Genomic DNA, 16,312 nt, shown 5'->3' with positions numbered 1-16,312 from the left:
CTTTATATAGGAAGGCGCTGTATACGTAAAGTTGCCTACGTTGTGTTTTGGAAACTTCAGGACATTCAGTAGCACCCTTGTCAGGGCCTCTGCAACGTTATTGGCTGTCTTAACTGTATATTTCATGTGTCTTTTAAGGGGGTAAACCGGTTTAGGAGGCCGAAATTTTGGTGTTTTTCGCGAATTTTTTGAACAAAGAAGGAATAATCAGAAATTCTTTAAGTTTAGAGGATATTTTATTCATATTTTTAAGAACACTTTTAAATTTTTTTAAGCTATTTCCGCGGAAGATAGTGGCGTTAGAGCGTCTGTCCATGGACGATCGCCATCCGAGTGTTTTGCTGGTGGGAATTTCTGAAGTTGCAATTTTTCTCTGAAATCAACAGCAATTTTTTGTTTATTAACAACGTATTTCCTAAGAATATGAACCTAATTGTGGTAAAAAAATATTGAAAATTGCATCCTTGTGAGGCGCTTGAACACAAAAGAGTTTTTTTATACCATATTTTTTCATCTATTTTGCTTAAAAACCCATATTTTAAATAATAACATAATCCCAGAACTAGGTTCATATGGATTAGAAGTGAATAAAGAAAAAATCCCGAAAAAGTTTAGAACGATTGGTCGATAACTTTTTAAGCTAGAATTCCCACCAGTTGAAAAAAAGTAGTTGGAGAGAAAAACGTCGTTCTAACTAACGCGCGCTACGGTGCGGAACCGACAGGCAGTCACTTAAGTGCTCATAGAATCGGGAATAATGCGAATTTCGCTTAAAAATTTTTACCACACATTCTTGAGTAGTTAAACGAACGATTTATGCAATACAAAAAATCGATTTTTTGATCGATTTAAACCGGGGGGGAATTAAATGCCAGCCTAGCGTCGAATATCGTATTTCATGTCCACCAACATTGACATTGGCTACGTCTGTAACAGCCTTGATCGTGTGATGAGCCAGTTTGAATTTGCTTTTTCCAGCCATAGTTGTATACTTCGAATTGAATTATGTATTTGTTATTTTAGCCATTTCTCTTTTGTATTTGGCCACCACGGCTAGCGCTATATAATCTGCAGATCCAATAAGCCTCGCCCCTTAGGTAACCGCAATCGAAGTGCACCATCATACATAGGGTTTTAGAGCATCCCTGCAGCACTTCTCCAGAGATTTTATGTTCTCTTCCTGAAACAACTTTACCCTACAATATTGTTCTACTACTAGCACTCGTCCTTACTTGCATATCCGTAACTGTATCCACATATGTAGATGTGCTTAAAACAATATGCCCGACTTAGGGTTAACGAGATAAGAGTTAAAGAACTTATGAACAACAACAAAAAAATATATATTAAACAATAATAATAACAATGAGAGCATATTGTGTGCGGTAATTGTTGTTGGTATGATAGAAATCAACAACAAGGCGAGGTTCATACAGAGGCTAAATATGGCAGCAAATGTCTGTGTGCGTGTGTACATCCATATGTACGTGCACTGTGCGCGTTGTGGCCAAGACCGGTGTTGAGTCAAATTTCAAAAATGACGTTATCAATATTTCGTAGAAGAATAAGCAAACGCAAAAACAAAAACAAAACGCAAACAACTCAGACAGATTTACAGCCTCATAAAATATATTAGTAATGCTGAGTGATTGCGCACCTGACAAGAGCGAGATGAGCGAAGAATTCTCCTACACCCAAAGCGAGTATTGAATTGAAAGCGAAAATTTGGAAGATGCAACAAGTGTCAATAATAAAATTTGTATTATTTGCAATAAAAATATTATCATTATTAATATTATTATTACTATTGATAATTGCATAAACATTGTTATTTCAGAAAAAGAAAAATAAGGTAAGAACTTCAATTGCAAAACAAAAAGAAACAAAACGGGAATCAAGCGACGAGTGATTTCACATAATTTTTCCAGCTTTTGAGGTTTTCTTCGATATATGTAAGCTCATTAAGAATTTTCTCGTCTCATTACTGACAGTAAGACGTCAGGTGTTTCTCGGCCTGTCCCTGTCCAAAAATATTGCGACAGCTATTAGAAAAAACGTCGTCCATTATTTGATGTTCATGCACGGAGACTCGAATCTACGCACTCTCGAATGGTAGTCATGCAACAACTCATTCGGCTATAGCGGCGGCCACACATTAGAAAATGTATTAATAACTTACAATTTGTATTAAAATCATAGAACATCTGTTTTTTAATATTTACGAAAAACTCAAATTTCAAGGAGTTGAAGTCATCGCTTAAATGTTTTCAATGCATTTTGTATGTCTTTTTTGTGGTCTTACATAACAACATAACAAAAACATTAATCGCAAATTTTATATACTTTGTATAGAAAAAGAAAAGAATAATAAAAAGTAACTAAACTCATATTCATCAGTGTGTGAGTGAATTTGATATTCGCAGCTAAGCTCAGAAGCAGAAATATTCCGTAGGCGCATGCAAGCAAATCTTTTCAAACAGGCGATTTAATTATTTCTGCACTACTCAAATAATTTTGCGGCGATTCAAAGCTCAGTTGAAGCATAGCTTTTGCCACCGACAGACGTGTCTTGTTCGAATAAGTACCCAGTAATAACAAAAAAAAAAAACGAAGAAAATATTTAAAAAATCACAAACAAAGTGACCTCATCACCAACTACCACATCCAATGCATCCGCTTGGCGTTTTTTCAAGCGCACTGCTGCTACTGGCAGTCGGTGCACAGGCGCAAATCAAAACATCTGGTATCAAGACGCATTACCCGGTCGCACCGAATTCGGGTAATTTAATATATAATGAACACAACTACACCGCACAATACAATCGCACCTTTGTGCCAGCGGACACCTATCAGGGTGGCAATGTGGGTGTTTATAGTGTGAATACCGCGGATCAAAACAGTTCAACGAATTTGGCGGGCGGCAGTCATTTGGCCAGCGGCAGTCATTTAGCTGCCGGCGAGGAGTATCACTACTATGGAGCTGGCGGTAGCAGCAGCAGCATCAACAGTGGCAGCAGTTATGAATATGGCAGTCAAGGGTATGGCAGTCAAGGGTATGGCAGTCAAGGTTATGGCAGTGGTGGTTATGCCCAACAACGCGTGCCTACCCGTGCGCCACAGTTTCTGGACGCCACGGCGGAGTTCATCAATAAGACGCGCTCACAAATGGCATCTGGCATTTGTTACACGGAAGTGCCGTAAGTGTTGTAGAAAAGTACTCGTATTTAGAAGAGTTGAGTGAGTGTTGTGAGTGCAAAAATTATGAGAAATTTTTCGAAATGAATGAGTGAAATTGTAGAGGAAAAATATCAGCTAAAAATGTCAGTAGGTTATATTTCCAAAATCAAGTACTGAGTGATCTGAATACTCGCAGATTAGAATAAGGCTTTTAGAAGTTCTGAGGTCAAGTCACTGATCTTGAGCAGCAATTAGCATATATTCAGCGGGGTCATAAAATAAAACAAAATTCTGAAAAATGGTATTGATTGTGCTTAAATATGCCACGAACTGTAAAAAACTCTCGAAGGCACATTAGGGTGATCCAAAACAAACAAAAATGAGTCTTTTTTCTTAATGCTACCCCTTATATTTTTTCTATGTTCGAAAAAAGAGACGCCTAATTTTTTAATATTTACAAGTGCCATAAAATACACTTTGCATTTTCTTTTTAATATTTTGTCCTATCATAATATTATATGCCGTGCCGTTAAAGTTACCATTGAACTCCTATGGGCAAAAACCACTTTTCCGTAAATTTGTTAGTATACAAAGTTTATGGATCGGTATTTTCGAATCTCCTCTTCGCTTCACAAATGTTAATAAAGTTATACCTTATCCTCAGTAAAACCTAGGATGTCCACACAGTTTTTGATAGATACTCTGAAAGCACTATGAAACTACAAAAAAGGTCAACAATTAATATTATATGTAAATCTTCTATTTTAATTTCTTTTTTATTGAACAAAGCATGAGGCATAACTTTTTGAACATTTGTTAAGGGAGAAGATTAAATAGCATCGCTTTGAAATAATTGTATGCCAATTTTAAGGAAAAGTGCAGTTTTCTCAACCGAATTCATTGGTTCGTGACACTGGTAAATATTAAAAAAAAAATGTACGTATCTTTCTTTAGACATACATACATAGAACAAGTTCCCTAAGCAAAGGAAGCATTAAGGAAAAAATATTCTTTTTTTAGGCCATCCTAAGGTAGATTTACAAGGTGGCGCAAAATTAATCATCCAATTTTTGTTTTTTGATTTAGTGATTTTGCACAGTGAAAATCTTTATTTTGACGTTTACTCCCACCAATGCGTGCCTGTTTGTATACTACAGCTGTCTAGTTCAGAAGTGTCAATTACGATTGATGTATAACGCCATTCGCAAAAATTATAAATTGCACATTTTTGTTGTTTGTTCCCCGACAGGTCAAACGCCAATTAAGACTGCGGGAGTCTCCAGGCGTCCCGTCGTTTCTTATTTATCAATATTGACGTTTGTTTGAGGTTGTAGGTGGGCCATAACGTCCTGCTGATTTTGCATTTCGTCTGGTCTCTCCATCTACAATCTGCGATTCGGAGGTATTTTAGGGAAATTGCTTTCTTGACTGCAACTAATGGTGTGAATACCGATTCTGTAAGAACGTTACTCATGGCAGATCGCTTTCTCGCCACTTCATCTGCTTTTTCGTCACCTTGAATATTCCGATGTCCCGGGACCCAGATTAAGCCGAACCCAGTGCCTGGATTGCAGCTGGCTATCCGAAAGAATAGCGATATTGCCCTTAAAAGAGAAGCCTGCGATTATTAGCCTACAAGCTTCCCCAATTGCCAGTACTTCCGCCTGGAAAGCACTAAAGGGATTATGAAGACGCAAACGTTTTTCAATTTTAAATCTATGAGAATATATACCTGCCCAACACCACAATCCATTTTAGAGCCATCTGTATTGATTGTAATGTCGAAGTTGTTAAGTGAGATTCCCTTACTCCATTCCCACTGAGATGGCAAGAGAGTGGCGAAGTTAATGTTTAATGTTACCGTCGGGGCGATGTAATCAGTCCTCTTCAAGGTGTACTGAGTTTGTCGCAATAAAAGACTGGCATGACCATAAGTTGTTTCCTTCCATCGACCCGCTTCATTTAACTTAAATGCCCAGAACGTAAATGGTTGCCAAAAAAAAAAAAAAATTTCCGATAGAGTGATTAATTGTGCGCCACTTTGTAATAAACATCTTTTAATCGACGAAAACAATTTGATTGCTTTTTTGTATGACTTACGGTGTTTACAAGTTACTGAACCTTCTATTAAGGGAGTATTCTGGTATAGACGCCTTAACTTTAGGTATTTTTAAAACTAAGATTAAAGAAATGCAAAACATTTTACTATCCATTTTTTTTGGGTTTTATTAATATTGGAAGAGTATAAAAAAATATATAAAAAAACATAAAAAAATCGTGGAATTACAGGCCGACGGAGTGGGGGCTACATAAAAAACCGTGCTCCATGGGTGACATGATTCCCACCCTTGAAGTGATCTAAAACAAACAAATTAAAAAAATTCTTCATTAGTTGGGATGTCGCTATCGGATTACGCCAAATCAAAGAAAAAAAACCCACAAAATGGCGTCAACAAAAAAATTTTTTTTTACCCTCTTTTCTTACCTTTTAAAATTTTTTAAAAATACTTCAAACTTAAATTTTTCAAAATTCCGTGCAGGCGCGGTAGACAGATATATAACAAAAAATTCTTATCAAACTTCAAAGCGATTGGTCAAGTAGAACTTGAGATAGCATGACGACCATCTCAAAAAAAGTAGTTTTGAGAAAATCGCGTTTGAAGTTTGAGAAACAATTCCAATAGAATAACTTAGATCATAATATTTACTACTCACTCTGGATCGGCGATATATTTCCAGGTATATAAATATTATAGAAGTATAAAGTATATATATATATGTATAGAATAAATAAAGATTGTGTGGGATGCAAAACATTTTCTGAAAAGAACGAGTCCTCAAGTCGTCCGGTAACATCTGCCGTTCATTGTGCGATTCGCTCCACTCGGCCGGCTTAGACGCCACGTCAGAAAATCCGCTGTATCTCTGAAAATAATTCGAAATTTGAAAAATATTTTTTAAGGTCTAAACTTTGAAAATGTGCAAAAAAAATCGTTTTTTTTCAAATTACTAGACCAGAATACCGCCGTAAATCTTAAACCTCTAGAAAGTAGAAGATTTGTTCGCTCCTCAATTTTTATATACCTACGTATATAGAGTGATATTGAGTGCTGTACTTATGAAAAAAATAAGTTTTATTTTTCCATGAGAAGAACTGCGCAATTTCTACCCTTTTTATTGAAGTAATAAAAAATAAGAGTCAGAAAGTTTGAATAATATTTGATTCTGCCTGTTTTAAGAACAACATATTGTATTTTTCAACTTCTCGCGATAATTTTGTGCCAAATGTTTTCTTGGTAATAAGAAATAAGTAAACAAAAAGTAGTGTGTGAACTCATTTTCTACCACAATCAAAAATATTTTTATTTCGAATAAATATAATTAAGAAAAACCCATCTGCTCATCTGCTTACAGATACGCAAACGCAGGTCTAATTGTTTAATGAATATGCATTGTATTTTTCAAGCTTTAAGTAATATTGAACTGTTGACACCAGCATCCTCATTGTGGTGATAAGGCAATCGAAAACTATTTAGAATTTCACTGGCATGCTTTGTTTTTTGATTTCTATTTTCTTTCATTCCAAATTTCACAGCGCAAAAGTACTAAAAGAGAATGTGAACTAATACGATTGAAAAGAAATATATGGAAAATACATTTGTTATATAAAAGAGTGAAATTATAGGTGTTCAAAATACTCGTATTGGAATATTATTTTTACTACAATTGCAATTTTTTCAATTCATATCGATAAATCTCGAAATTCAATACACTAAATTGCGAAATTAATAATTCATTAGCATCACACACTAGAGTCTTTAATATATACGTATGTATGTATGCATGTATGTATGTATGTATGTAGATACATAATGATAAATGTATTTAGTCGGCCGGACTTGTTAACTTTATTCATTCATTCACTTATGCAAACAAGTCACGACGACATTATCTACTTAGTTCCTTCTTTAAATTTATTACGAGACATTTCAATTGAGTCATAGCTTCATCTGTTGAGGAATTTTATAAATATGTTTTTTGTTTTGCTTCTTTATTTCTTTATTACTGGCTTTGCAAAACAGGTTTTTAGCATATGTGTGTGATAAATAATTTTTTATTTACATATTTTACTGTTAGAAAATTTTTATACTAAAAATGTGTTAGGTTTTTAAGAAAGGCGTGAGAAATCGACTGCCATCTTAGGTTTGATACTAATTAAATTTTAATAGTATCTCGCCCAGTAGTCGGAAATAGACCGCTAGTAATTTTATACAGGGTCGTCGAGATAAATCCAGATAAGTCATATAAATATTTAGTAAAAAAAATTTTTTTAAGTTGGGAAAAAAGAAATCCATTATTTTTGCGTAAAATTTTTGCGCAGATGGTTTAAAGCTGTTTCATGCTAAATTTTTAGCTACTGGGCGATGCTGCGACTACTAACATGCCGGTCAGCTTCGATTATTTCAGTGATTTTATCGACATTTTCGACAACGGGCTTAACTGTGCGAGGTACATCCTTACGATTAAAAATGTCTGAACGGAATCGACGAAACCAAAATTGCGCATAATTAGCTGTTGCAGTATCGGCCCCTTAAACATCATTGACAATTTCAGCGGTCTGGCTTGCATTTTCGCCTTTATCAACGAAAAACGGTAAATCTCTTTGTTCAGATCCATTGTAAGCACCCTGGATGGACCTCACAACGCAGTCAAACAAACAAAAAACAGCAATCAAATTTGTTTTGTGTGAAATATCATCTTGACAACGAGCAAAAACTACAAATTGTTTGATCGATACTTTACAAGATACCGATCTCGATAAGTACAATCATCTACCGAGGAAATAATGAATTTCTTTGCTCTTTATAGTTTGCGCCAAATAAGGAAGGCACAGTAAAATAATAATGAAATTGGCTTCATTTTTTTCAAATTTTCTCCGTGGAAGCTCCTAAACTTCTGCGTGCGCTTCCACCAATTTTCAAAGCACTTTGGCCACCCAGAGTAACGAATTGTTTATAGGCGTCAACAGCTTCTTCAGGGGTTGCAAACGTTTACTCTCATTTTATTTTTATGTTCGGTAACAAAAAGAAATCATTAAGTGTCAAATCAGAGCTGTAAGGCAGATGACCTATTAATTCGATCTTTTGAGTGCTCAAAAACACTCTCGTGTGAGCTGATACGTGAGAGATCACATTGCCTTGGTGAAGAATGATTCATCTTCTGCGGTTGGTTTTCCTTAAATCTTCGGAAAGACACCATTTTCTTTGAGGTGCTTCTTCCGGGAACAAATTTTGTTGAATTAAGTTTGTCTTGAAACACCCATTGGTGCTTTGTTTTCAGCTCATACTCGTATGCATAGATCTAAAATTCGTCAGCTATTAGTTGTCACAGACGTGCTTTGAACCATCGCAACTGAATTTCTTCAACATTTCTTTACTCCTGTCCTGTTTTGGACAATTGGAAGTTATGAGGTATCCAAATCTTCTTGATGACCAATTTTTCATGCAACATAGAATGAGCGCTGATCCAATAATGCCCAAAGATGCCTCTATCTCGCGATATGACACATGACGAACTTGTGTTACTCGCGTCGATAAACGCACAACATCGATTGTTTTTGCTACATCAACCGTTTTTGGACAGCCTTAACGAAATTCATCCTGCAAGGATCGACGACCTTGTTGGAACTCGTTGTATCACCGTTTCACAGTGACTTAGAGTAGTGCTTCAATGTCAAACAAATAAGTTGATCAATGCACTTCTGTCTCGATAACCCAGGCCGAATCATAGTAAATAATCGCACGAGAATTTTCACAAGTTAATTCTACCTTTTGGGCGATATGAATTTTCAACTTACTGAAAAAAGAATGAGTAAAACCAGTAAGTGAAAAAGTTATATGTAAATTTACGTTAAAAGATACCAAACTTTTCGATAAAAATATTTAATTACATCACTCACTCGTCACCCATTTTTTGGTTCCAAATATGGATCAACTCCCCCGAAATAGATGTTACAGGCGCATGTTATACTGATATATTTTTGCTTTAGTGCGAGCAGCAGGCACTGAGAATCATATGGTCGTGACCTGCAAGCGCTTTTAGGGATGCAATAATTTTGACAAAGGGGAATTTGCTTTCGGTTTGTTAAAAAGTGCTTCAGAAATACGTTGCGTTAGTAATTAGTAAATTTAAGAGCTAAGACATATACACACAGTAGGCCGGGTCGATTTGTGGTGAGGCAAAAAAATCGCCCATTGCTCTGTGAAAATCATATTCTAGGGATCAAAATAAGAAACTTTGCCGAAGGAACCTCTAAAACGAATTCTGATGTCCCCCAATTTGGGTCGAACTTTTTAGTTTCTTTTCTCATGTAAAGGCCAAAAATGGTGATATTTTGAAAATATTGTATGGGAAACCCCCAAGGGGAGTTCCAGGGGGAGTGCCACTGGCATGGGTGGATCGGCCGTCTAAAGTTATTGGGGGTCGGTCATACATTTGGACTCGATTGGAGCACTCTAAATGGGTCAAAGTGGGATTTTTCGTTCGACCCAAATTGGGGGACATCAGAATTCGTTTTAGAGGTATGGTTCCTTCGGCAAAGTTTCTTATTTTGATCCCTAGAATACGGTTTTCACAGAGCAATGAGCGATTTTTAAATCGACCCGCCCTAACATACATATATAAGACATTTGCACATATTCTATTATCATTTATGCTATCATGAACCTAACATTAACCTCCTGAATTGTTTCTTAAACATTTATTTCGGCTTCTCCAAACTCTATATCAAATGAGTTATTACTTAATCAGTCTTTCATATTTTTATAGGAAACATCTGATTTCCTCATATATTGTATATTAGCAAATGAACTAATTCTCAACTATTTTCTCGTTTCTCTGCAGCACCTTATCACTGGTGCGCGACAAAACAATGATCCCAGCTGGCAATGGCACCAGCTCAGACAAGAGCAAAATCCAAATTTGCTGTGAAGGCTATGTACGCAATCCACACGTCTACTCACGCTGCGATCCGATCTGCCTCGACGACTGCCCGAATGGCATTTGCACGGCGCCCAACACCTGCGTATGCATTCCCGGCCACGTGCGCAATCACGAGGACAAATGCATCTCGACCTGCCCCATCGGTTGCGGCAATGGCGTTTGCGATGCCCAAAATCAATGCCAATGCAAAACAGGCTTCACGCTTGAACCCATCACCCGCCAATATTGCATACCGCACTGCGATAAACCCTGCGAATATGGCAAATGTGTGGCGCCCAACAAGTGCGATTGTTTCGACGGGTACCGCTTGACGGCTGGTGGAGTGTGTGAGCCAAAATGTGACAACTGTGAGAATGGCCAGTGTACAGCCCCCGGCTTGTGTACCTGCAAAAAGGGTTATCTGAAAGTGGGCGGTGTTTGCGAGCCCGTGTGCACACTGTGAGTACCATTAGAGGTGAACGCAGAAAACGCTCTCGCTCGTTCTTGTGTGCCCTTATGTAGACTTTTAATTTATTTTATATTTATTTATCTGCTTCACAGTGGCTGTGATAAGGGTCGTTGCGTTGCACCGGATATCTGTGAATGTCCCAAAGGTTTCGAGCTGGACCGCACCGGAACCAAGTGTGTGCCACACTGTGATCAACCCTGCCTTAATGGCGTCTGCGATGGCGCCAACAGCTGCACGTGCAACCCAGGCTATGTGTTAGATCCAATACAGAAGAATATTTGTCAGCCACACTGTCCGCAAGGCTGCCCCAATGGCTATTGTACCTCACCAAACTTTTGTGTCTGCAAACCGGGTTACCGCAAATCCGGCATCAAGGGACGTCAAACCTGCACGGCTTTCTAGGTTTTTATACGAATTTATTTAAAAATTGTGTTTTCGAATTATTCTCAATAAAAAGTGTCAACGAATTTATAAATAGGGATTAATAAAAGTATTACATTTTTATTTTGCTTGTTGCATAAAATGGAACCTGTCGCCAATCAGTGTCTCAAATTCACGTCTCAGCTGTCGATTAAAATACTCTCTTTGCTGATTGCTATTCAAAAGCTCGTTCAGTTGCATTGCCTTGACGCATCTATCGACGAAATGTGTCATTCCAATTGGACACACACAGCGCCCATTTCGGTCGCAGAGTCCTGTCCGACAGAGCTGTTTTGTTAGTTTGCAGCCGCATGCGCCCGGTTCTAAGCACTGGCCATAATAGCCGCAGTCTCTGGTAAAAAATTCAATAGTGAAAAGCGTTATATAAGAAAATCGTTAACGGAATAAAGGTAAGCTTTTCAAGATTTCGGTAATAGCTGGAAAATTAAAAAAAAATTAGTACAGTTTCTTAAAGAGAAATATTTCCGGTGCTTTTTAACATCTAAAACTGTTTTTTTTTAATTTGTCAGAATGAAACATACTTTGAAAAAGATTTTAGAAACTAATTTTTTATAAATTAATTTTTTTAAAAAATAATTTTGTTCAAATACATTTTTTAGAAAATAATTCTTTAGAAATATTTTTTTTTTTGTTTCGTTAAAATTTTTGGCTAACAAATACTTTTTGTCATTTTTGAAAACAACGCACTCCTCAGATTGTTTTCTTATACTTTTCATTAATAACTGAGGCAATGGCAAGGCTCAGAGTGTATTTCTGCCATGAAGAAGCTTTTCATAAAAAACCATTCACCCTTCAGAGTTGGCTTAAAACTCTAGGTCCCTCCATTGTGTAACAACACAAATAGAAGAGGAGTTCGGCCAAGTCCCTAACAGAAGTGTACGCTCCACTTACATACTTTTTTATTTTATACCAAAATTTTCAGCATTGAGTACATCTAACATTTTTCAGTTTACTTCTCATTAAGTCAAAGTAAAAAAGCTTGTTTACATCACCTTAACCCATAAATGATCACTGCAGCAATGAGACTCAATCAAAATCTGCATAAGCTTTTAAGGCATAATTTATTTTATATTATAATTTTTTTTTTTTTTTATTTATTAGCGGTTTTTACGTATCTGCTGGGATTAGAGTTTCTTCTCTCTTTTAAAAACAATTCCTGGTTTCCCCATTAAAGGTATATTTCGACTTCTCACTAATAGATATTCATTTAAATTGGGAAGATTCTTTAATTTAAAATTTTTTTCCAAACATAAAATTTATATAATTTTAGTTGTTTTAAAACAGCCCAATCCAATTGATCGAGCCAATTCCATGTAGTTGCATTTGATATTTGGCCACTTAAGTGCACGAGGGTCGTTTCAAAAGCCCGTGCAAAGTTAGAGAGATGGAACTACTGGTGCATACCGAGGTTATGTTTAGTTAGTGGCATCTCTTGGAAGAACACATTCTATGTTTCAGCCAAATCAATCTATTTTTTTGGGTTTGGCTTTCGTTTGAATCGAAGAAGCTGAGTGATCTCCCTTTTCCATCGAACAGCGCACCAGTTCGCGACCCAACAGTAGTGGTCGCACACCCCCCTATTCTCCAGACTTGGCTCCTTCGGATCCCCTGGACTACTATTTGTTCGCCAATTTAAAGAAATGGCTGGCGGGAAAAGATTTTATTGAAACAAGGAGGGGATTGTAGAAATTAATGGCTATTTTTCAGACTTGGATAAATCGTATTTCGGAAATGATCAACAAACTAGAGCAGTGTTGGTCGAAGTGTGTAAACCTAAGCGGAGATTATGTCGAAAAATGAAAAAGGTTGCCCCAAACAATTGATCCTCGTAATTTTTTTATGATTAAATCCTGCCAAATATTCAAAATCGTTTGTTGAAGTGTCTTCACTTTCAAAACAGTTAAATCATTTGACACGATTTCACTCATTCGTACTAATTTTTCTAATCGTATTCATCATTATATTCGTATTGGGGCTCACGGTCCAAAGCGCAATGCCGTCCAAGTCATCTTCAAGTTTTGCAATTGCAGAAATTACCAGCGCCTCCGTAACTACCTCTCAGTTGATTTGACGCTGCATGCAGCAAAGTGCGAGTAACTTCATATTTTAGTTCATTCACTTGGGTTGATGGCCCAACTTGAAAACCTTCTACAAAAAAACAATGTTTTAGTCATCGGTTTATTGGGAAGGTATTTTCCTCAATTTTCGTTTACTGAAGGTTCGCGCAAAGTATGAAGTTCACTTAGGAGGCTCATACAGTGGATTTGAAACCCATGGCCCTGGAAGGCAATTAGCAAAGAACGTAAAATATTGCGTGGTCTTGAAGATAGTGGGCAGTGTAGATAAGGAACATGATCTTCAGTTGAAGAAATGAGCGTTCAAATCTTTTAAAATTTTTCTGATGTCTCTATAAAACTTTATTTCAACTCTAATCGAAACTCTTGCTTAGATTCATATATACCTGTACTTCAATTATTTTGTCTCACTATGCAATCCGACGAATTTTGAAGGTATATTTTAAGGAAACCATTAAAAATCCATTTGATTCACTAACCTGTTACATATCGCCTCACAATTTGACTCCCTGTACTCATAGCCTTCGAAGCATTTACACACTCCAGATCCAACGCATATACCATCCTGACAGTTGTCGCCACAATCAGGCAAGCAGCTGGTCGTATCTGCATCGTATTTGTAGCCATTGCGACACTGACAATTAGAACGCGATTCACAGAAACCATTTTCGCAGCTTCTACAAAAGCAATATTTCGTATGCGAAGGTCATTTAAACTGAAAATTGTTTCCCTAAATTTACTCACATATAGCACTCAGCCTCGCACACATTCCGCATGGGCCGCTTAATATAACCCTGAAAGCACTCGCACTTATTCGGACCAACACATTTGCCATGCCCACAATCGGGTATGCAGACCGGCTGACAACCCAAGTCCTGTGTCATTTTGTAACCCTCCGCACAAGCGCACTGTCCCGGCGCAATGCAATCCTGATGTGTGCCACAACCATGGGGGCATTGGGCGCGACAAAATTTTCTAGTCTCCAAATCCAAACTATAACCAGGATCACACAGGCAGGTGCCATTTAAGTAGCAACGCCCATGTTCACAGGCAATCGGGCAGGTCTGTACACATTCGCCGCGTTCATTGCGCACGAACTCCGCAAAGCACTCGCATTGATTGGGTGCGTGACAGAAACCATTGCGGCAGTTATTTGGTGAGACAGCTGAACAGTCTGGTACGCACTGATCGCTATCGTAACGGGATCGCACGTAACCCTCACAACAGACTTCGATGCGCTGCCAGTGAATGGTGGAGCCATTGCCGCGTATAGGAGCATCTGGAGCGGTTTTAAAGAAGCGCGCGCTGTTGCAGAGAGGGAAAGGAAGATCGTTAGTGACTGAGGTAGAATTTAAAGGATTGAACTGAATGTCATTACTTACGGCACTTCACGCTGGCACTTGTTGCCGCTGACACTTGGATCGGTATGCCGGAAGGAGAAGCTGCCGATCTCGTAGTAAATATCGCCGAATAATTGCTCGGTATTCTGGTCCTGAGTAGCAGCGCAGCTAATTGTTGCAAGTACTAGCGCGGTGAGTGCACTGGCGGAGCGTAAAGACATGACGAGCAGATATTTTTCAAACTTTTAAGCAGCCAATGTTCAAATATTTACAATGAATTCAAAGCGCTGCAGTTCTATTTTAGTTTTAAGACCTCTGATAGATGTTGTTTATTTTGATGCACTGAGCGAAATGTCAAAGCTGTTTGAATAGTGTGAGTGTCAGTCCATCAATTGTCATTAATGAGAACTCTTATCAGTAATCGAATAGTGTCAGTTTGAGCATCAGTCATCTAAAAATGGAGTTTGACAAAAATACGTTAAATACAGAGCGCCTTCTGCAAATAGTTTCAAGCTTTCAGTTCCCGGTGCGTCACATGCGACACATTTTTTTGTGCTATTAAATAACTTTGTAAAGTGCTGGTTATAATAAAGTCAAGGTGAACAGAAGTGCGGTCCAATGGATCGGGAAAACGATGCGCCAGTTTTAGTAGAACGTTCCGAAAGAAGTAGTATAAATAAAAGTACATTAAATGTGTTGACCAAATGAATAATTTTTACTGAAGTTAAAAGTCCATGTTTCAGTTTTAACCTTACTATAACTATTTTTTTCTTACTCAAATTTTAATCCAGTTTAATACCTCATTTTTGAATCTCAATAAATAAAACACTGAGTCCCACACAGGTGACGATAGTATAAAAATTATTCTTTAATCTCAAGCCAATTTAAAGAAGCAAAGAAGTTGGCTATACCTTTCTTATTCTTTTGTCTAACACCAATTTTTTAATAGACAAGTACACATTTTCTTAAACGTTAAATTTTAATCAAAAAAAGGTGGTGCCAAAATTTCTTTGAGTGAGTACTTTCTGTGTAGTCATTGAAAAAAAGTAACCACTTAGTAAATCATTGTTTTTTTTTGTCATTATAAATAAAACTTTAACGCAATTAAAGGTTATTTCTAACAAAATTTTGTAGAAAAAATTATAGAAATAAAAATTATAAAAATAAAAAAAAATTTGTAGAAAAAATTATGTAAATAAATTTTTTTCAATTTCTTATTTAGTAGGAACTAAATTAAAAAAAAATAAAATATCAACTCAGTTTGGATCTAGGATCTGATCACTAAGGTCAGCCTGGAGCCTAAGCACACCCTTTGGGTTTTGAGGCAAACCTTTTCAAGTCTTCTGTATATAAAAGGAGCCTGGCAAATGAAAAGCGTCTACTTATATCATTTATAAATAGGACGAAAAGTGAGAGGCCCGAAACATTACCTTGTGGCACTGAGGATTCCAAAAGATTCGCCCTCAATTGTAACAAAACAACTCCTTTCACTTAGATAAGATTTTATCCACTGAAGGAAAACCAAGGAAAGCCAATAGAGCCCAATTTACAAAAAATAATTCTATGCGGCACAGTGTCGAAGGCCGTGGAGAAATCAGTGTAGATACAATCAACGTGAAGTCCAGATGTAATTGATGCAATACAATATTTACTGAAAGTGGGCAGATTGGAAACAGTGGATCTACCTATTAGAAAGCCATGTTGGTTGGAAGAAATTAGACTTTTCGTAGCCGAGTATAATTTTTCTTTCTTTCCTTTTTCTTCTTGTTAGAATATCACTGATTGCATAGAAATATAGAAAGCAAAAGAGTCACAGAGTAGAGACGTGT

At 37.0% G+C, this 16,312-nt stretch overlaps 2 protein-coding genes across 2 annotated transcripts; one reads left to right on the top strand and one right to left on the bottom strand.

The window, feature by feature from the left end:
• Positions 1-2,525: 2,525 nt before the first annotated feature.
• LOC128864094 (epidermal growth factor-like protein) lies at positions 2,526-11,131 on the top strand. Its single transcript, XM_054103593.1, has 3 exons — positions 2,526-3,197; positions 10,081-10,617; positions 10,720-11,131. The coding sequence occupies exons 1-3, from the start codon at positions 2,668-2,670 to the stop codon at positions 11,027-11,029; spliced, it is 1,377 nt and encodes a 458-aa protein (XP_053959568.1). The 5' UTR covers positions 2,526-2,667; the 3' UTR covers positions 11,030-11,131.
• LOC128864097 (epidermal growth factor-like protein) lies at positions 11,032-14,899 on the bottom strand. The gene is made up of 4 exons (XM_054103595.1): positions 14,526-14,899; positions 13,888-14,448; positions 13,623-13,820; positions 11,032-11,399 (listed from the first exon to the last, which is right to left on the bottom strand). Exons 1-4 carry the CDS (start codon positions 14,702-14,704, stop codon positions 11,129-11,131), a joined length of 1,209 nt encoding a protein of 402 aa, XP_053959570.1. The 5' UTR covers positions 14,705-14,899; the 3' UTR covers positions 11,032-11,128.
• Between the last annotated feature and the right edge of the window lie 1,413 nt (positions 14,900-16,312).

This window comes from Anastrepha ludens, chromosome 5 (genome assembly GCF_028408465.1).
Source record: "Anastrepha ludens isolate Willacy chromosome 5, idAnaLude1.1, whole genome shotgun sequence".
Classification (NCBI taxonomy): Eukaryota; Metazoa; Arthropoda; class Insecta; order Diptera; family Tephritidae; genus Anastrepha; species Anastrepha ludens.
This window is presented reverse-complemented; position numbering and strand designations above follow the sequence as displayed.

Excerpts from the sequence above, each read along its gene's own strand:
- LOC128864094 (XM_054103593.1), top strand. The coding sequence starts at position 2,668 with ATGCATCCGCTTGGCGTTTTTTCAAGCGCACTGCTGCTACTGGCAGTC. Across the intron at positions 3,198-10,080 it reads ATTTGTTACACGGAAGTGCC|CACCTTATCACTGGTGCGCG; the intron begins GTAAGTGTTGTA and ends GTTTCTCTGCAG. Across the intron at positions 10,618-10,719 it reads TGCGAGCCCGTGTGCACACT|TGGCTGTGATAAGGGTCGTT; the intron begins GTGAGTACCATT and ends TCTGCTTCACAG.
- LOC128864097 (XM_054103595.1), bottom strand. The coding sequence starts at position 14,704 with ATGTCTTTACGCTCCGCCAGTGCACTCACCGCGCTAGTACTTGCAACA. Across the intron at positions 14,449-14,525 it reads AAGTGCCAGCGTGAAGTGCC|CGCGCGCTTCTTTAAAACCG; the intron begins GTAAGTAATGAC and ends TCTCTGCAACAG. Across the intron at positions 11,400-13,622 it reads TGTGAGGCGATATGTAACAG|AGACTGCGGCTATTATGGCC; the intron begins GTTAGTGAATCA and ends ATTTTTTACCAG.